Raw genomic sequence first — 21,763 nt, 5'->3', positions numbered from 1 at the left:
AAAGTCCTCTGTGGCACGTGAAAGCTGACTTCTCTTTATCCCGCTCGTCCATCTCAACCTGAAAATATCCGCGGCTAGCATCGAGCGTTGTGAAGTACTTCGCCCCGCCTAGATTGGATACTAACGATGAAATGGAGGGAAGAGGATACGCGTCCTTCTTCGTAATTTCATTCAGCCTGCGGTAGTCTACACAAAGGCGATACGTATCATCTTTCTTTGGAACTAGAACTACCGGGAAACCCCATGGGCTGTTTGACCTCTCAACTACGCCTGTTTCGATGAGTTCGTCCAAGGCGGCGTCTAGTGCTTTCCGCTTAGCTAAGCTGATTGGTCGGGGATTGCATTTCCAAGGGCGTGCATCACCCGTGTCAATTCTATGCTTAACCAGCGTAGTGCGGCCGGGACAGTCAGTAAACATCGCGTCATATTCGTACAACAGCGACGACAGCTGCGCTCGTTCCCCCTCTACCTGGGGCGCTCCCGCTACGTATCAGAGGCTAATGGACCGTGTTTTGGGAGATGCAAAGTGGCAGCACGCACTCGCATATCTAGACGACATAGTGGTTTACTCGAAAACGTTCGAAGAGCACGTGCGCCACTTGAGAGACGTTCTAGAACGGCTGAGGTCTGCGGGCATCACTTTGAACCCAAACAAAGCTCAGATAGCGGCGACCCGAATAACATTATTGGGATTTACGCTTGACGAGGGTCGCATTTTGCCGGATAAGGGTAAGCTTGAAGCGATAGTGAGCTATCCATCGCCGAACAATGTCGGTGAGCTGAGGCGCTTTTTGGGGATGGTGAATTTTTATCGCCAATTCATTCCAGATTGCGCGGCAGTGCAGGCGCCTTTAACGAAGCTCTTGAGGAATGGTGAGCGTTGGGCTTGGAGCCAAGAGCAAGAGGCCGCACTGCGTCGCCTCACGAAGTTGCTGGCCAACACGGCTCAGCTGCAGCTACCCGATTTGAACAGGGAGTTTGTTATTCACACCGATGCAAGCGACCTGGGCTTAGGAGCAATTTTGCTTCAGGAGCATGGAGGTTCCCTCCGACCGATTGCGTTCGCGAGCCGTACGTTGACACCGGCGGAGAGGAACTACTCAGTAACCGAGAAAGAGTGTCTGGCGATAGTTTTTGCTCTCCGTAAGTTTGACTTTTACATAGACGGAGTTGCGTTTGTGATTGAAACGGACCACATGGCGCTCACGTGGTTGAGGCGTTTGCAGTGTGGGGTCTCGGCGAAGAAGAACGAGCGCATCGCCACGCCACGCTCTCGGAGTGAACGGACACAGTTGACACGATCGGTACAACGAACCCACATACATACATTTCTTAACTAATTTAGACGACGATATCGTCCGCCTAATGATACCCCAATTTCAACTAACACGCTACCATACAAACAACATAACGCAGGGACGCACTAAACACACAATAACATAATAAACACACACTAACACACTCAAAACACTAGCACATACCCAAAACGGCGTCGCCAACGCCTGACTTTCCACGTGGGACCCCGGCGCGAAGCCCGCGGTGCCGAGCACCGGGGACCCGCGCTACAGACAACCGTTCGCGGCAGCCGCCACGCGCAGAAGAGCCCCGCTCAACGCTCGCCCACCGCCAAGGCCCGCCTTCCGCCAGGGGCCACCGCCGGCGCTACCACTCTACCAACAGTGGTACTGAAAGCAAACACAACGCCATCTATCGCCCGGCGGTGGTCACCACCGCAATAAAGCCTTGGGGCGAGACACGTGCGCCACGCGGCGCAGACAACTTTACAGGGGGGGGGGGGGGTGTCAGCACCCCCACAGCAGAGAGCATTCTTCATCTGCAGCGCTAGCCCCGTGTGAGGTGTATGCCTGAACAATGCGCTTTACTAAAAACAAAACCTTACTTTCCGCGTGTTTCGATATGCTTCATCTTATGTCTGCACCGCATTGTGAAGTTTGTCTCTCTCGGTAAATGTTCGAAATGTCGATTTAACTCTCTCATAACTTGATAAAACCTCGTTTCGTGATCAAAGTATAGCTCAGATGGTGTGATGTCGTTCCATAGGTAAGAGGAAAAGTAGGGAGGGTGGTGCTGAGCTTTGCGGCTCCTGTATATTATAAGTCCCAATACCTTATGTCCAACAGCGTGCACAGCTATCGAACGCTGCGGAAAGTTTGACCACCTGGGATACTTTAACGTGCACCCAAATCTGAGCACGCGGGATAATTCTACAGACGTTTGAAAAGAAGCAGTTTCTCATTGGTGTATACACAGATTTTTCGAAAGCATTGGATCGGCTAAACCATGACGCACTACTAGAAAAACTTCATCGTTGTTGAATACACCACTCTCGCTATTGACTTCCCACCTGCAACACCACCGATAGTGGGTTGCGGACAGGTGATGGAAAAGTACTGAAGTACTCTGGTGACAGCATATCGTCTCTAAAAACTACGAGCACATGAGTACCTCAGGGCTGTATTCTAGGACCACTGCTGTTTATTCTATACGTAAGCGACATTGTTAAAATTAGTACTCAACCAAAGTACGTCATATATGCAGATGATGTAACCATTTTGTTTACTAACAGAGCTCGAAACTCTTCAGTCAGGTGCTAATAAATGTCCTGAAAGTTTAAGCACATGGTGTGGTCGTAATTGTTAACATATTAATGTCGCTAAAACAAAAGCAGTGCTTTTTTCACCAAAACAATCTCGACGTGAAATGACACACGAAATCATTCTTGGCCAGTCAGCTATTAACACTGTAGACTGCATAAAAACATTGCGTGTATCCTCTTTAAATATATTCTGTGGGACACGCAAGTTAATTATGTAACCAAATCACTGTCGAAGTGCGTTGGCATCATGGCCAAAGTCTGTACGCTTCCACCGTCATACTTAAAAATTAAAAATTAAAATGGATTATTTATGCCTAACTTAAACTACTGCTTCCTAGTCTGGGCAGCAACCACATCATCCAATTTGAAACACCAGTATACACTTCAGAAAAGGCTACTCGACAAATAACCGGGGTACTATACTATGCACATACGAAGGAATTGTTCATAAAGTTCAATTTTATCTCCATGCCGAATGTTTACTCGTGCACCCGGTCTATGAGATACAGTGTTCAACGAATAGTAAACAAGTATTGCTAGCCCTAGCATAGTTAAAAATCAGAACACCCCTGTTAAGCATGCTGCGCGTAACAAAGAGCTCTGGCAAGCACCATTTTCAAAAAACAAATATGGTGTAGTTAAATATGTTCTTTGAACAAGGAATCGATATTAGTAATATAACAAAAAAGAATCTACGCAATTGGTCTGCAGCGAAATAATAGCGTCAAATGCTTCATTCCATGTCGCTGTTTTTATCTGTTTGTGTTACTGGTGTAACAGAGAGGGACGACTTTAAACGATGTGGGGCGAAATCTCACGAATTGTATTGTCATGTTTCGAAGCTACATTTGTATTTACTTTTTTTTCTTGATGTATGTAGCGATTGTGGCAGCATTGTTTTGCCAATTGTCTGCACTTCCTGTGATATGGAATATGGTATATACGTATATCTGTGTATTGTATCTCTTTCATGTATGCCTTGTAAAAGGAGCCTGAATCTTTGTCAAGTGGGAATCGCCTCTTTCTGTTCAAGCCTACCTCTTTTTCTTATGGAAATAAATTGAAATTGAAAAACAAATAAATGAAAGACAAGTGTAACACAGCAGTACAAGCATGGAATAGATAAAGCAAGATTAAGTATACAATTACCAGTTGTCATTGACTGCGTGCATGTTCGATGAAAACAGCTGCAGGAGGTGGCCCAAGGAGAAAGAAAAAATGAAGACTTGACGGTCCCGGTGTCTCATTTCAGGACGAAGTGCTACTGCTAGTATTTAGAACAAAACGTGCGATTCGTCACCCAACGCAACTAGCCCAAGCCAGGCAAAACCGTTTCGCTTGTAAGTTAGGGACCCATGACGCCGTATGTTCGTTCAATAGACAACAAAAAGTTTCCTTCGAGCGACTTAACACGCCTGGAGCCATTAGTTAAGCGCGCGCAACGGCCTTGCACCCACAAAGGGCGAGAGAGAGCAAGACTGCGCATGCGCTGAACCTAAGAGAGACGCATGCGTTTACGCGCGCAAGAGATGCGCATGCTAGATATCGGCGCCGACTATGCGCCACCTACGGCTGTTGCGTACCTTACTGGCGACTGTGTCGCGAGATCTCGAGGTCTGCGAGCGTCGAAGGCATGGCTGCTGCAAAAAAAAAAAAAAAAAAAAAATGACGCGTCCATCGGCTACTGCAGTTCGTTTATTCGCCTATAGATGGCGCAGAGCAGCCCTCAAATTCAAGTCTTTGTACGCCGAAGCGCACGTTTCGTCTGTTGCGTACGGCAAACTAACGCTGTGTGCGACAGCCTCAGCCGTTAGCGTACCCAACGCGCCGCGCGTTGAGTTCGTTAGGTGTAGCGCGTGTTAAACTAAAACTGTCTTTTAGTACGTAGTTTCATTGTCTTGAATGTTATGCGCAGTACTTAGAGTGTTATTCAAGAAATTACGTCGGTGGGCAGTGTTATAGGGTGACGATTAAAGACTGCGCGGGGTTCGCTCTTTCAGAAGCAGCATGACCGAACTTTAAAGGGACACCGCAATAGGAAGCATTAGGACGTCGACGCCTCGATATCAATTCCTAAAACCTCGGATGCGAGATCGATATCAGTAATGTTCCTCTTCTGCATGAATAAACATGTCTGAACAGTAATGAACGATACAGATAGCAATAACCACGGGCCCTTACCAGGTTAAGGTGTTGGACTACCCTTTCGCTATCCAATACCCATTGTCCCCTTAAATTATCACATCTAACATATCTCTTATTCTCAACACACATCAATGCAGTATCTATAACGTATTTGATTCGATCGACATGTGTGCTTTAACGTCCCAAAACCACCATGTGATTATGAGAGACGCCGTAGTGGAGGGCTCCGGAAACTTCGACCACTTGGAGTTCTTTCACGTGCACCCTAATCTGAGCAGATGGATCTACAGCGCATTTAATGGTCGTACTTTGTGAAGGATTTATTGCTTTTTTGAGTTTTCGACCTAAGCCTGTAGTCGTTTCACTTTGCCCCGCCGTGGTGGTCTAGTGGCTAAGGTACTCGGCTGCTCACCCGCAGGTCGGGGGATCGAATCCTGGTTGTGGCGGCTGCTTTTCCGATGGAGGCGGAAATGCTGTAGGTCCGTTTGCTCAGATTTGGGTGCACGTTAAAGAACCCCAGGTCGTCGAAATTTCCGGAGTCCTTCACTACGCCGTCTCTCATAATCATATGATGGCTTTGGGGCGTTAATCCCCACATATCTAATCAATCGTTTCATTTGATCCACCATTGAAAATGTACGAAAGAGAGCATTAGAATGGGGCTCGCAATGTTTGCGTGGCTTGTGTACGTCCGATATGTTTTCGAAACGCGCGTGTACCTACGAGGTCAGCGTATGACGCATGTGTGTCGGCACCAAACGCGAATTCTAAAGGCCTTGCGTGCTCTATTCTGTCGCTATGACGCTCTTTTGCCATAGTTATGTCACCTTCTGTTGCCAGCCGTTGGCCCTTTATTAACAATGGGAAAGGGACGGGAGAGGAGGGGTGCAGAAACAGGCGCGTGTTGTCCTCTCGGTCATCGACGAAGGCGACCGCGTGCGTGGTCAGGAGTGGAAATATCTCCAGGGAGCGCGTGCAGTTTTCTTTTTTCGCTTTTTTCCCTCTCTCTTTTCTCTTGATCACCGCGAGGTGTGTTGCGCAACACGCGACGACCTTTCCACGTGCGGCTGATGCTTGCGTTCCGTTGGAGGCGGGAAAGGGAAGAGCGCGCGGGGACGCCCCAAGAGGGTGCTGCGAGAAAAAGAAAGAAAAGGACGTAGCGAGAGGGTTGCGACATGGCAGTCCTCTGACGCGAGAGCTGGATCGGTCGGTTGCGCCCGGGGAGCACACGAGCCGGACGGTATCGCCCTGCTGCTGTAGCCATAGGCGCAGGCGGAAGAGCGTGTCGAGAGCTCGCCAACGACGTAGCGCCTACGTCGTACGTCCGTGTGCGCGCGCAGTCTTTGGCGTCTTTCTTTCGGGCGGACGAGAAAACCTGCGAGAAATGCGTGATGCTCGCTTTATTTATTTCCTTCCCTTCTCCCCCGTACCGCTCGCTCCGCGAACACAAACAGCTGTTCGCAAATGCTGCGATCGGTCAGTCGTGCGGGCGGACTCCGCGAGTGCGGGCGCCGATATATTCTCGTTTCCTTCTCTGTGGTGAAAGCTGTGCCCGCGTCTGCGACGCAACGCCGACGTTCGAGGAGGACGCTGCCGTGGTGAACGCAGAAAATGCGGGCCGAGGCCGCGGCTTACTTCCTCGCCTCTCGCGCCACCGACCAAGCCATGCCCTTTCGCGAGGGCGAGGTGGTGGCGAGCCGACCTTGGGGGTCGTCTCGCGCCAAACCCGTTCAGCTGGTGGATAACGTCGATCACGTGATTGGGCCAGCGGCGGCCTCCTCCGTTTGGATGACTAATGGAGGCTGCGGTGGATACTACCACTGCAGGCAATGCCAGATGGGAGTGAGTATGCTAACGCTTACCCCGATACGAACGTCCATATGCTACGCCTTGGGTAACACTTGACGGAAACGCGTGGACATATGGAATCTAGTGGCAGGACGTTTGCGACGTTCCTGAAGCTCAATGAACGCTATTTCTGTTTGCAGCTTGAGTAAGATTGCGATGTATTGAACGCCTGAATACTGCGTACGTTGAGCCTGTGCGATTGCAACAGCGAAGGTCCGGTGGCGTGTGCGTTTATGTGGTGCTTACGGTGGTGGCAGTGCGTGGAGTTCACGTGATAAACAAAATAACGTGTGCGTTTGCCGTCGAACGCCGATTTGTTGAGGATTAGGAGCGTTCGAAGGGATCAGTAGGTAGCGCGCGCATGCATACGTTCCTTGGAGAAGGTACGAGGGAGTTGAAGCTTCGGAGTGACACCTTAATTGTGGCGCAGAACTCTCTCGCATATATGTCGAACGCTGAAATCTGAGCCGTTTGTTTCGAACGCTTGAAGCGCCATCTTTTCCTCGTGTTTGAACATCTGCCTCAGTATACAGTAGTTCACTTGCCGAGGTTACTCACGATTAGCGACGTGTCAACAAGGTGCAGGTTACGGTTCAGTGTTGCTATGCTTGGTATTGAATGCCGTCTCGTGTTGGTAACGTTCATTACGAATGGCTCTTTCTACCTCTGCTCCGCCGAGCACTCGCGAAATGCATGCTACATCGCATCCGGTTGGGCATAACGAGCAGCACTTTTTTTTTTCCTCATACACGACGCCTCATTGCAGTCAACAAGATGAGCCGGTGGAAAGAAACGTCAGTTGGAATGTGGCCGTTCGATTGGGACAGATTTCACTGCTTATACCCGAAATATGTCTTCTGACACAATCGCTTTCAAACAAAAAAAAAAAAAAAACGGGCCGTGATACAGCTTAGCGCGTAAGTTGTTGCGCCATGTAAGCCAGATCCGCGTCCCGCCGCGGCATTTCGGTATGCGTGAGACGCAAAGAGTGCCCGTGTTGACTTGTTTTGGTGCCCTTTAGTAAGCTTTAAGGGGGTCGAAATCAATCTGGCATCTTCCGCTATGAGGTGCCCCATCATATTGTGGTAACGGCTCGTAGAACCGCAGTAAGTACTGTTACTAATAGCTGTTAACGTACTTCGTTAAAGTTGTAACTGTCGGAATTGGTGCTGTTATCGTTACATGCGGTAATAACTCGAACCTGAACAGCTATTCACTTTTTATTGTGACACTTGTGTACACAAAGTATGCAGTGAAGAAACGCTGAAGTAAGCAGCTGTTTGCTTCTCATGACATGACGCATGTGTACACAAGAATTAAAAAAATGCTGAGCTGTAATTATGCTACGAAAATTAAACTAGTCCTCGGCCACCTTACCATGGACACAATAAAAAAAAATGAAGAAAAGGTAGTGATTTCCTTAGACTCTGTATGAATTTAAGACAGCTGATTGTTTCGGACAGGTATGACTCAACGTGTCTCTTTGTGTTAATAATAATAATAGGTGTGGTTTCACGGACCAATATCACGATATGACTATAACAGGTGCCATCGTGAGGAATGGGGGGGGGGGGGAGGCTCCGAAAATTTCGATCATCTGGTGTCCTTCAACGTGCAGCAACATCACAAGGTACACGGGCTTCTACCATTTCGCCTCCGCCGAAACGCTCCCGCCGCGGCCGATATCGAACCCACGACCTTCGGTCCAGCAGCCGAGAGCCGTACTGATCCACAGTGGCGTTGTGTGTTTGTGTTACTGTGTTTTTTCTTTAAAGAAGCGTTTAAATAATGGTAGATTTTATTAGAGAGCATGTTGCCAATGTCCATCCGGATCCATTACCTTCGTAGTAAACACCAATGTTCTATTTTTATTATTATTCTGTCATTTACGTTATAGGAGAACCAAAGCACTTTATATATTAGCGGACGCAAATGCTGGCTACGCATTTGCAGCCGAGAAGTTGCGAGAGTTTCAACATCAGGATTTATTTTTAAGGGCTCCTTCATGCGTGCTCGTATAATGTTTGCCCGTAGCAGCGCGTGTGAACAATAGAGCCATCCGTCCAGTTAGTTCAATAGAAAGCGCCTTTTGTTTGCCTTAGCACATACACGGAAAGGCTAACGTTAAGCAGAAGGGGTAGGCTGGTTGCTTTATCCTTTTTTTTTTCATTACGTACAATTACGCAGTCCAGGAGCGCCTTTAAAGTTGGTTGGGTTACAGCTGCGCCTTTCGCTGTCCGTATCAGTGTTATTCGAGACCTATGGCAGAAAATTGATTGTATGTCGTCTCTACTCGGTGACAACTCAATAAAATACAAGCACCACCCGCTTGACCGCGAGTGTAGCCTGTTCTTCGCCACTTAAGTCGTAGCAGCTGGTCATCATATTTCCGTGGCGCAAGTGCTTTCTTTTCTCCTCGTGTAAATACAGTCCGTACATTTGCAAATAAAAGTTTGTCGTTTCTGAATAAAATGTCGTCCTTCTCGGAATACTGATGCCGGGAGAGAAAGGAAGGGAACAAATAGAGCTGCTATTTGCGTTTTTTTTTTTTTTTTTTTTTGCTCGAGCTCCGTCTTTCGCGCTATTCTTTGGTCTCCGCCAGGTGGGGGAAGGCTGCGCCAGGAGCTCGTATATACGATCTTGCTGTAAGCTTTCTCCACATTTTTCGGTTTTATATGACGCCAGGGAACACCAAAATGTAGTTTGGTTTTTGGTCAAATTCGAAGGTTATAAACGTTTTCTCACTCTCTTTTGTGCTCTTGATCGCCGCAGCTGGAGTGAAAAGGGGAAAAAAAACTCACTGGGTTCCTTGTGTATTCACATAAGATGACTCCAAATGTGAAAGCCATTTCTTATTTCCTATGAGTAGATGTATAAGGAAGCTGGTAACACGTGCCGCACTGCCAAGCGCCGTCTTCATTTCCTTCTCACGAGGTCGCACTCTCTCCTGTTTTGCTCGTCGCCCAAAGGAGGGCGCTACAACGGCATCGTGGAGTGGTACGTCACACCAGAATCTGCGACGTCATGGTGGATGGATAGTAAAACTTTATTTCGTCATAAACCAGCTGCGGGTGATTCCGTGTTGTGTTGCCCACTCCACGAGCCTTAACTGGACGACTGGGTCAGATCTGGTCAACACGGCCTTCCTGTGCTCAAGAAAGGGATCACGCATAATATCCACCGGCGGCGGCACTATGCTACATTCCAAAAGTATGTGATCATATGTTGCCACAGCCTGGCACCATTTGCCTTGCGGCTTTATCTCCTGCGGGTACATTTCGTTCAACACGTAAGGGTTGGGAAAACGTCGCGTCTGCAGTTTTCTCCAGACGCACTGGTTCCTGCTTCTTAGTCAACCGCTTATGCGGGGGTCGTTAAAACCTCCGCTCTAGTTTATAATGATTCGTTATGTCGTGAAAGGACACCAGCCCATTTCTCGCGGACCTCCCCGGAACGGGCGGCTCACCTGCCCGGCTGACGAAACCTTTCGACGTCATGATCACGTCACAAATTGCGGGATCTGTGACGTCGTCACGCTATGACTTTTTTTTTTTTTGCATCATTTGTCCTCGACGACGCCGAGGGTCAGATTTGCCGTATTGATGAGGTATCAATAAGGCTTTCGCCTTAATAACACTACAACGTATGCACCCCCCCCTCCCTTTTTTTTCTGTCTTACGTCCAAAAACGACAAAGGCCGTCTGTACCAAGCCCTTAGCCATGAATGTTTTACGGGGGGAGGGGGGTCACCTGTCAAAGGCCTCGAAAAACGTTTTTCTTTATTCATGTCCTCGGTAGCACACACATCTCCATACAAATTTCGGGAAGGGTGGGGGAAGGGAGGGGGTTCGTAGTTGTTTTTTTTTCTCTTCACATTGCTACCGGGCCACGCAATTATTACGTTGCTGAAAAATGCACGAACAGATGCTGTTTTAATATGCGCAGACCTGCCTCATTGGCATTTGGATAAAAAGGCAAATATTTTTAGTTTGAATTATAATGATGACTAAATAATTCTCCTTAACGAAAAAAAAATTGTAGTGGATACTACACTATACCGGGAACAATATGAACTACATATAGGTTTCATTCGCGTAACGTCGTTACTATTTTCTTTAAATCGTGCAGTGTGATATAATCGGGACACCTAAGTATACATATACACCACAGCACGGGTGCTTGCAATATAATGGCGTTCAGAAACAAGGCAAGCCAATGAGGCTAAACTATTAATTTTTAAAGGATGCACAGTGCGTCACTGTTTCGCCTTTCGGAAATTTTTCGTTTCTCATTCCAAAGTTCGCGTATTGTTTTCACTGTGCGAGCCTACGCTTTCTCTTCTCTTCCCGGCGTCGGGTGCCCGTTAATTTCCGCGCGCGTCACGACCGCTGTAGGTCGCAAGGCGCGTGGGCACCGCTACATCTTAGATGCATCTCCATGCCGCGGCATTGTCGCCGTCCCAGAAGAGGTCGAGTCATCCGCACGTCTCTCCCCGTGGCGTCGTTCCGTTTGTGTACGCGTCTCCCTCGTTAACTTTTTGTTTCTTGTCGCAGCGTGCGATAGGCCGTCGTCGCCACGGCAGTACGCGCAGAGCGCTGCGGCTTCCGTCGCCTGTCCATCTCGCTTGACCGTGCATATGTCGCAAGATCCGGCCGCAGCGTCGACAGCGGCGCTTCACTTCGTAAGAACCGCGGCGCGCGAATCTCTGCGCTGACGCAATCCGGTTGGATTGTTCGGGGAATAAAAAAGGTGGAGAGACGCCACACGGCCTGTCGTCGGACGATAACCCCCTGACACTGTAGATTACAAAGCTCTTGTATATAAGCCACCCTCCCCCCTTTCCCGCTGGTTTTTAACACGTGGTAATTTCGATAGGGGCGAGGTGAGCGTACACGTTAAACAATGACATGGTGCAGTGGCGTAGCCCGGGGATGGCACGCCGTCCCGTGCCCCTTCCCCCCCCCCCCCTAGAGGGGGCTTTATAGACTTATACCTGTGGGCCGTTATAGGTGTGGTTTGAAGCCTTATAGGTGTGGCTCGTTCCCTCGTAGTGGCCACTTCTACTTGTAGTAGTAGTAGTAGTAGCCACTTCTAGATAGTTTTAAGAATTCGTCGCTAGATGGCGTTGCGTGTAAATGTCCTTGGAAATAATATCACTAGATGGCGGTAGGGGTTTTCGTATAATAAGAAATTCACAGCATATCCACGGGGTGAATGATGAAGAGTGGGCGCAGCGTCCACCCGTCCGTCCGCCCGTTTGATTCGCGCTCTAGTTTTATAGGAGCGGACGGACGGATGAACAGACAAACAGACAGATGGACAAACGCTTCACCCCGCTCGTCATCATTCACTTTGTGGATATGTTGTTATTTAATTTTATATAATTATTCTTTGACTCGGCCTACAAAGCACAAAATGACACTCGAATATCACTTCCTGTCTGGCCCCAACTATCAACATGGTGCCGTCACTCCCTCCCGAGGGAGAGATGCAGGGAGGAAAAAAAAATGATTCTGCTCTAGGACATGTAAATTGTCTATATACAATTTAACCGCACTACTAGAACATACGTGTACGGTGAGTAATCGCAGTGAAATCACTCAAAGCGGCATTACAGTGTATACTTACTGCCTTTCGAAAATGTGCTCATATTTGCCTATGACAGAGATATATACTAGTAGTGTGCTTGTCTAATTACCTTCTCTGAATTGATTTTCGCCTTCGAAAAGTGATTGATGTCACAGACACTATAATGGATCTCGAACGACGGCCTGTTACACGCACGAAGAAGGCAGAGGAGAGCCTCCAGTTGATAATGGGACAGATCAGTCTGAATATGTCAGCCCCGGACATGGCTCAAAGAGCCGCGCAGGAAGGCCGAATATTCCTGCATACATTCGCTTACAGAAATACTAATCATTCGCCACTGTGTTACGTGATTCGTAAAATGTGACAACGAATAAATGTCGCGATAGTTTGACGATTCTGTAATACGAGTCCTGGAGACAATGCTGTTGCGCCATAGATAGTCGTAACCTTGATTGATGTTCGGCCCCGACGAGCTGCAACGTAAACAATACCTCGTAGAAACTGCTGCATCTGCTCCGAATCGCCAGCCTCTTTCAATGTAAACACATGTTTGTCATGCTTCGGAACCGGCGATCAATTTCAAGTCTAAAAGCGCTGCATCGCAGGCGCTGGTGTATCTGCAGCGATGGGTGGCCAATCTGACTGACTGTGATCATGTAAACGCTAGTTGGATTCACTTATGCGGACTAGCATAAATGATTCGTTCGTTTTGAATATGCTGTGTATTTCAAAACTGTCAAAAAGGAGCACTAACTCGCCAAGCTCGCACATACCTTATCGCACACCCGCATCCTGCTTCGTCAGTACATAAATGACGAACTTACTTATTGTTCGGTTAGGCGCATCGGTGCCCTGTATACCTTCGTAACCCTGGCCTTACAGATCACCTGATCTAACGCGCTGCGACTATACTTCCTGTGTGGTTACGTTGAGAAGCTTGTTTGCGTACCCCCGCGACTGCAATGGCTAGCAGAGCCCAAAGAACGCACCAGTGCTTTTGTGCAGACGATTCACAGGACTATGTTACGGAATTTGTGGAATGAGCTCGATTATGGTCTGGCATCTCCAAAGGGGCACATGGAACTTTGTAGGCAATGTATACAATTGGTCAAATTGGAATTATTTTCCTCTGTCTTTCCTGTAAAAGGAAACGAGTGGGAATGTTAAAGGCTCGTTTTTTTTTTGTTAGAAGCAACATTAATGAGAGTTCTCTTTAATGAACGTATGTATGTACGTGTGATACTTGTGAAAGTACAGCCTTTTCAATAAGAATGAATAGTGCATTGTGCTAGCCCTGTATATCAAAGCTGCGTCAGGTATCGCGGGGACAGATGCCTAAGGTAAATTCGAAGGTCACTCTCTCTATATATATATATACTATATTCCCAACTGAGGGCAGACTAGGCAGTTACTGGTGACGTCAACATTTCTCGGCCACCGTGCACTTGAGCGTCAAAGCAGACGAGAGGGCACCACGTGTGGTGCGTTTCTTCTTAGCAAAGCAACTTGCGGTGAATTATCGGAAAATTCGCAATGTCTTCTAGCCGGCACAATCTCCTCACCTCATCACGACTTTTTCCTTCTCTCTTTCTTTTTCCTTATTGTCCACATTTTTTTTTACTCCGCTGCCAGCGGGTGCACCTGTTCGAAGTCGACGCGGCAGCTGTGCGCGAGTTTCGCAACCTCTTTTGAACAGCAACACGGCGCCCGATTATGTACGTTTCAGCGGTTCCATTTATACTGTGAGCGAAATTGCGCATTGCGTAGCGCCTGCGAGCATTTCCATATTGTCTCAAAGCGCTGTGGCGACACGGTAACTAATTGTACAGCACACGCACCACGTTCAACGTAGTTTCGGTCTCCGGAACTGCGTCTTCTAAGTGGTTGTAAGAGAGAAAGGAAGAGAAAAGTGAGCCCCGTAACTGTCTGCTTCAGGGAGCGACACCTCAACATAGCTCACAAGGGATGGTCTTCATTTCAATGCTGTATAAGAGTCTCCAGAGTGCAGTGGCTATGTCATCAGGCTGTCCCTAAACGTTTTGTGCGCACGTGCTCTTCGACCTCCTTGTGACGTCACTCAGCATTCCCGGCAATGTGGAGCATGCGTAAGAGCCACACACCAAAGCCTCCGAGATTAGCTGAAAGCGCGCCGCCGGCTAATTTCTGAGGCTATATGCAGAAGCGGAGCACCGCAGCCACTGCGCCACCGCAGCAGACGTTCACTTGCGTTAACCCACATTGACAAAACTCATTTATTTCCCTGAAATCATTGCTTCTACGAACTCATAACACAGAATAAGGCTTTTTAAAAAAAAAAAAAGAACTCTTTCGAACATTGGTTTTGGAGCCGTCCTATATGTGGGACACCGATGTTTGACTCACCGCGAAGGAAACATCAGCGCCTATCACTGTCATACGAAAGTTACTGCACGCATTATAACTGACAAACAATTGACAAAAATATCTTGAGCATCGATAACAATTTGACTCTATATTAATTTTTTTCCCGGTATATGGCCCTCAGCTACACGCCCGCGAAATACCTATTTTGCGACTGCAAGCACGTGGCTATTTGTAGCACAGCGATCACCTAGACTTGCATGTGATGAGGACAGGGCATCACAGACACACCTTAGGTAGCGCTAGGTTTTTTACATAATAAAGAAAACATCCTACTTACACGGAAAAGTTTCAGCGTCCTACATACACTGGGCATATATGGGTTAATATAACATATCTCGGAGAAGAAAAAAATAAAATGTTTAGAAAAAAAAAGGCTATTCCGACTTAAGACGCCACGAACATCGAGAGCGCAGTGGCAGTAGAATACCATAGGACAATAGACAGATTTAGAGAGGAGTTTGTAGGGTGGGCGTTGCTTACAATACTTTCGCTATTTTCGGAACACACAAGCGCGCACCCAAAAGGTTAGCTAAGCATATACATGACGTATTCGCACTGTCGACAAACGCTAAGGCAATGATTTCGTTAGCCTATCGTAAACTAATAGCTACCCAAGATTAAAGTAGACTGCCTAATAACGTACACAACACTGTTAGCGTGACATAATGACTGGAATATCCAAATACGCAGCTTGTTACGGAAAATATCCCCATGTCCATAGAAGAAAATGGTTGACGAAACGGAGCATATATATACTATGTAGTTTACTGTAGGAGGCGAAAGATCGCACCTGCATTCGCTGAGGCACAAGGTGGTCGCCAAGGCGCACGGTGCTTGCTTAAGGTTGTAAGTTAGTCTTTCAAACATGCTTTTGATCATTTGCAAGTGCCAGCCTGTCCTGTCGTTTTATTTCTTTGTGCTTCGTGGTTCCCCTCTGTTTTAATCGTATTCGACGTGTAGACCATCGCATTGGTTTCGCTGAGGCGCTCACAACGCTGGCACCATTTAAACATTGTACCAATATTTACAGTGACGAAGGCGACATGCATTCGTTGTGCTTTGCTATCCTGAGCAGCCGTGGTACTTACTGCAGTTCAAGCTCCCTCTTTTGTAGCGTACACTTTTGATGCGACTGAGCAGAATAGATTAATTACTTGTTGGGGTTTAACGTCCCAAAACCACGATATAATTATAAGAGACGCCGTAGTGGAGGGTTCCAGAAATTTCGACCACGTAAAGTTCCTTATTAATGTGCTCCTTAATCTAAGTACACGGGGCTCAATCCACTTAGCCTCCATGGCAAGTGCGGTGGCCGGAATTCCATCCCGCAACCGGTGGATCAGCAGTCTATCACTATAACCACTAGACCACCGTGGCTGGAATGGGATTGAGAAATGAGCAAGTTTTACGGTAAGCATTCGTAGCCGGGAGTAGACCTATTTCGTGTTTGTGAACAGTGGTAAGCGCCGTCGCGGCGTGTAGGCTCCGCCCAGCACAAAGCTCGCCACCGCCTTAAGTGATCACGTGACAACTGGCGCAGCAGCTGCGAAACTGCCTCCGAGCGTAGTGCAAAGAGAACGAGGGACTAAGGGTCTGACCCCACGTATCCGTCGCAGCGCGAGGCCTTCTGACACCGCGCCTTCTCCCTGTAGCTATATGAAGCCGCTCTCTCTCTTTCTCTGAGAGAGAGCTAGACGCCGCGTCAAAAAGACACGCGTCGACGCGCTGCGACGGGTACGTGTGGTCAGGCCTTAAGAAATGGTGGCCACAACATGAGCGCCCGTGTTGTGTTCACACTTCCTTAGTCACTCGTTCTTTTTCGCTGACTTGCTTGTACGAGCCGTGACTGCGACCAGTGTGAATATGACTCGACTGAATATGCATACTCATGAATATCGACTGTGCCGGCAGTTTATCCGCGGCTTTTCACCAACCTTGTCTAAAAGGAGCAGCCTTTTTTATTATGATTTATCACCACTTTTCTCTGTTTTTTTTTTGTGACAGGTGACGCCGCCTATGATAACGCTGTTTTACGTGTAGCATTCGTTACCGGTAAAATGAATTTGCCTAATTTATATCTCCAACAAAAAGTTGATAGTACTGCACATATTTACGAAGTGATAAAGTTTCAGGAATATATAACGAGAGGGACGGTTTAAAATTAAATAAAAACGACACTGCGCTTTCTCAATGACAAACGAGGCACAAAAGACGCACCTGCACAAAGATCTGTTTCCCGAGATAACACGAAGGTCAACTTCTAATACACGTGCTTTTAAAGGTTTTTTTTGTTTTAAAGGAAAAATACCGCCTGGCATTGTAGCTCACGTGAATAATTGCATTCATTGTTGTGGGAAAAGCTCCGCGCACTACGTCGGCTCTCAACTGGCTGCCAAACAGAGCGAATATTCAGCAGGAAAGAAAAAAAGCGGTATACGACTAAACTCTTGAAGTGAGATTGAATGACGGCAATATTGGCTTATTACAGAAATAACCAACATTTGCTGATGCTAGCTAGCATTTTCCGTAGGTGGTGGGGTGCAATTCTGGAAGGGACAGTTTAGTTGTACCTCTTAATAACGTGATCACTTGTGACATCGCGTCGCTGTATACCCTGACGAGTATCGCGAAGCGCCTCGGAGTGGGTTATCCTGGCGAGAACCACGAAGTGGCAAAGCGTAGATTACCCCCCCCCCCCCTTCCTAGGAATACGGAACTCAGGTGAAGCACTTACAGCGGCAAAATGGCAATATTCGTGCAACATAACGCCGAAGCTTGCCTTTAATTCAAATTCGGTGGTAGTTGTATGACGTAGAACTTCACGTTTCCGTCAAGTCACGTGACCTCTAGCTGCTAAGAAGCGGCTAGACAGCCGAGCTGCGATTCGTACCTCCTCTTCTGGAACACTGCCGTATGCCACCGTGTTGTCCAGTTCGAAATCCTGCCGCCGTTATGGAACGCGACGAAATGGCGGAATCTGACTGTGCATGCTCAAAATAGCACCTCTGTCGTATTGGAAATTCATTATAGCTTACATTAGCCAACAGCTAGGAAATGTTAGCCAGAACTGGTAGCAGCCGGGCAAGTACTGTAGTCGAGTGCTCTCAGAGCACTCGACTACAGTACTTGCCCGGCTGCTACCAGTACGACTACAGATCGACGTCGCTTAGACCGTAACGAAAGGTGGCGGTAGAGGAACCGGAAGACAGTGCGTTCAGTGCGCTTTCTACAGAGGATAGCAGAATAGCAATATATCACCCGTCGCAACATTGAAGCCTGCATCACCCCCCCGGTGTGCGCAAGCCTACGCATCCATAGCCGTCACACGTTGAACTAGGTCAAAGCCGAGAGAAACAGCTTCTACGTTTGTCTCCGCTGTCCATAGTGCCTCGTTATTTGGTATCTTTATAGCGCTATTTTTAATCGAGTTGTTTTTCGCGAACTCGCACCGTCGCCGCCACCTGACATCCTCCGACCAACACTTGGGCGCCTGGCTCGCGTGTTTGTGCGCTTCTCCGTGGCCGGCCTGTTGTCGTCGGCGGGGCGTCTCTCCGACGAGCGCGCGCAGCTGCCGCGCCGAAATGTGGCTGCGCGACACGTGTGCACGGCGCACACATGCTTGTCGCCCTGAAGGTCCTGTCCCCCACCTCTCTCTCGTGTCGCGGCTGCAGCACCAAAACAACTGTTACGTTTGGGCCGCTAGGGACATTGTGCACAACTACAGCATTCGATCTCATATGCGGGTGACCCGTTATACATAGACGATGGTGGCACGCGCGAAAAACAAGGTTCTTCCATTGTGAACCCTTCTTTTGCTGCGAGCGTTCGTTTCAGTTTACAGCCGTCGTGGGTGATTGTCCCGAAGCATAAATAAAAGTTTATCCAAAAAAATAAAAGTTTATCAAAAAAAAAATAAAAGTTTATCAAAAAAAATAAAAGTTTATCCAATCCAATCATCCGTATCCTGCTAACGGATGCCGTGACTTTCACACTCCTCTTCAACTTGAAAAGGCTTTGTGTTCTTCCCCTGTTTGAGATGATTTATCTTGTTTATAATGGTACGTCCTGACGTGCTTTTGCGCCTTGACATTGGTTGGTTCATTTGTGTGGGTGCTAGTACGTTATATATATATATATATATATATATATATATATATATATATATATATATATATATATATATATATATATATATATATATATATATATATATATATATATATATATATATATATGCTAGTTGGCTATGTGCATTTGCGTATCGGGGCGCACAGATGTTGGATTGGAGAAGGGGTCGTTCACAACCTTCGAGTCAACCGTTGCGTCGCGTCCAAATAACCCATCCAGATGCGTAACAACACTACATAAAGCTGTTTATGTATCACTTCGTATAACGTCGTTGAATCTCTGAAAGTTGAATACTGTTTCCGGGTTTAGGCTACACCGAAATACGGCATAAACAACAAGACGTTGACAGAGAAGTATTTATCTCTTTCATGCACAGAACTTCATTTCTGGTGGGAAACGGAATTTCATTAAAAAAAAAAGGTGAAATATTTAGCAGAAAAAAGATTTCTTCGCAAGAAAAAAAAAAATCGGCAATTTCAGTTCAGAAGATATGAGGTGGTCACCTGAGGTGACAATCCTGCAGTAAAGACCTACTGGTCACTTCCGGTGATAGTACAGGTATTCATTCTTATAGTCCGTAGCATTAGCTACTCATACAACATGCTTTCACGCACTGTCAACATAGTAAGAACAGCGCATACTTATATATCTGTGAAAAATATCTTGGGTCTCTCCTTTAGCGCGCTTTGAGGACGACGACAGCCAAAAGACAGCAAGCGTAACATGTCACATTGAACATGTCTGTCAGATTGCCAGATGATTTAAAATATGCGTCTATTAAAATTCGACACGCGGGACTCATGTGTGTGAAAAGGGGAAAAAACAAACGAAGAAAATTTGGTTACCTGTGGTGACCGCCGTGTTGCAAAGAGCCAACAGGCATCCATCACAAAAGAAGCGTTCGTTCTCTCTAGTCTCGTGCATGCGCGTGGACCTTGCACCTCGTGGGTCCACAGAAGAGTCTGGCAGACTTGAAGTAAATATGAGCATCGCCCCATAGATCAGCAACATCTAAAATAGCTGTTTCGCTACCCATTGAAGAGACTGCAGCGTTGTATACTTAAAGGGTCCACATATTAGCGGCAATGCAGTGGCGCTGCTGTCGGCTCCGATATGCCATTCGCGCCGCCCGATGGCCATGAATAAAACAAACAAACGGTCAAACAAACAAAAAACATTGCCTCGCCGGCGCGCCGTTGCTGACACGTCCCTCTCTGGCCACCATACATGGAATCAGGCCCATAGCCATGCCCCCCCCCCCCCCCCCCCTGTTCCCTCCGCCTCTCAGAAAAAAAAAAAAATCCTGGCTATGGGCTTGCCTAATCCAGACTTACAAATCTGATGATATCAATAACATAACCTTCTGCCTATCTCTAGGCTTTTCTGACTTGGTGATATGCGCCTACAGCGAATCTCAACAATGCGCTATTGTCGTTTCATTAGGCAGTACGATCACCTCCTCCTTCCGTTCACCACATGCAGGCGGTGAATCGTCGATCGCCGGAGGTGATTGCTGCCCTCCTGACCCGTGAAGAGGGGCTGGCAGGCGGCCGCGTCATGAACGGCCCCGAAGGGGGCGGCCCTGCCGCCCCCGTCGCCTCGGGGGGCCAGCTGCCCTGGGCGCCCCCGCGACACAGCGTGCCCAAGCGCAAGATGGCCGTCGTGCACGGCCCCCTGGTGCCGCGAAACGCGTCGCCCGGACAGGAGCTCAGGCCATGCGCCGAGATGCTCCAGGGCGGACTGCTGGTCGCTGGAGACCTGGCCTCGCCCGCCAGGGACCCAGCGGTGACGTCAAGGTGAGTCTTTAGTGGTGTAGAGGCTGTAACAAAACACAGAGCTCTGCAGCGAGACCTTAATTTGAGCGGGTTGGTTCATCGTAATTGTATCGTAGTAACAGCGCGAGAACGCCAAAAAGGCAATGGTTTCTTGTCCATGTTGTTTTTTAACGTTGTCGGACAGTTACTGTGATACAACTGTCATACGGAATTCTGTCACGACCGTCCTCTCCAGTGCCTTCCAGTGGGTCGTCCTTTTCGGCTCCTTTATGAGAGCACGCGCTGCTTGTACTGGGAGTCCGTGCTCGGCCCTGACTGTTAACATTGTGCATTGTCGCCGAGTGCCATCAAATGAATATCGTTACGAGGTGTTTATCGAACGCTAACATAATAGTCGACGGGTAGCTCGACCAGCGGCCTGATTCTCGGTCGTCGAGCGCGAGCGCGTCTACAAGCAATGCACGGTAGAGACAGACCTACTAGATGCCACTGTAGAGGGCGCCCCACTGTAGCATTCCTTTTTGCTGCGTATATACATGTACGATAACGCTATATAGATCAATTCATCTGGCCAAAAGAAGTTGTCGGAGAATAGGGCACGCTAAAAAAGGGAAATGAAGGGGGGAAACGGGGCTGTTAATTGGCAGTGCTGTCAGGCCACCCTGCGCTACTGAAAGGAGCACAGGTAGTAAAAGGGATAAGGGAAGGGGGATCGAAAGTAGATATGGAAGACGGGGAAGTTAGCCAGTTCTCATTTACCGCCTGGCTACCCTTGTCATGAGCAAAAAAGGTAAGAGGATTAGAGAATGGGAAGTGAGATTTAGCAAATTGTAGAAAAGGAAAGACAAAAACGAAATAAGACACGACATGTCTCTTAAGACCAGTTTTTCCGTAAGAATTTTAATGCTTTTGTAACCCTTCTGTGCTCAGGACGGTCTCGGCCACACTCCGAGGGTTCCTTCCTCATCTCATCAAGGCCGATTGTCTGCCAACCCAACTGAAAGTTTTTCCTAGGGTGCTCTAAAATGGTGCACCCACCTATAGAGAGGTGATCGTTTTCTCGCAGCTACACTTACTGCATTTGTTGGCCATTTGTAGAAAAAAATTGGCCCTGTATCTGCTAATGTCGCCGAAAGACGAGTCTTGCATCTGGAGAGAGTGAATAAAATGTTTATTTGATGTTCTGCTCAAGAAAACCGGTGAATGGTACTTTGGCGGAGCTGCGTTAAAGTGCCTCGAGCGTGCAGCGGAGGCGAAC

The 21,763-nt window shown here is 47.8% G+C and overlaps 1 protein-coding gene across 2 annotated transcripts in view; it reads left to right on the top strand.

The window, feature by feature from the left end:
* Positions 1 to 21,763, top strand: part of shn (zinc finger protein schnurri) — a 150,647-nt gene that overhangs the window by 95,251 nt on the left and 33,633 nt on the right. The window contains exons 1-2 of one of the 2 annotated variants that reach the window (XM_037425037.2): positions 5,959 to 6,604; positions 20,213 to 20,526. In XM_037425037.2, coding sequence (XP_037280934.2) covers positions 6,374 to 6,604; positions 20,213 to 20,526 — 545 coding nt within the window. In that variant the 5' untranslated portion in view covers positions 5,959 to 6,373. Of the gene's footprint in view, positions 1 to 5,958; positions 6,605 to 20,212; positions 20,527 to 21,763 lie in introns of those variants that run through there. The other variant, XM_075895991.1, reaches the window with a different exon arrangement.

Source organism: Rhipicephalus microplus, chromosome 5 (assembly GCF_043290135.1).
Source record: "Rhipicephalus microplus isolate Deutch F79 chromosome 5, USDA_Rmic, whole genome shotgun sequence".
Classification (NCBI taxonomy): domain Eukaryota; kingdom Metazoa; phylum Arthropoda; class Arachnida; order Ixodida; family Ixodidae; genus Rhipicephalus; species Rhipicephalus microplus.
Note: the sequence above shows the minus strand (reverse complement) of the source record. Positions and strands in the feature narration are given on the sequence as shown.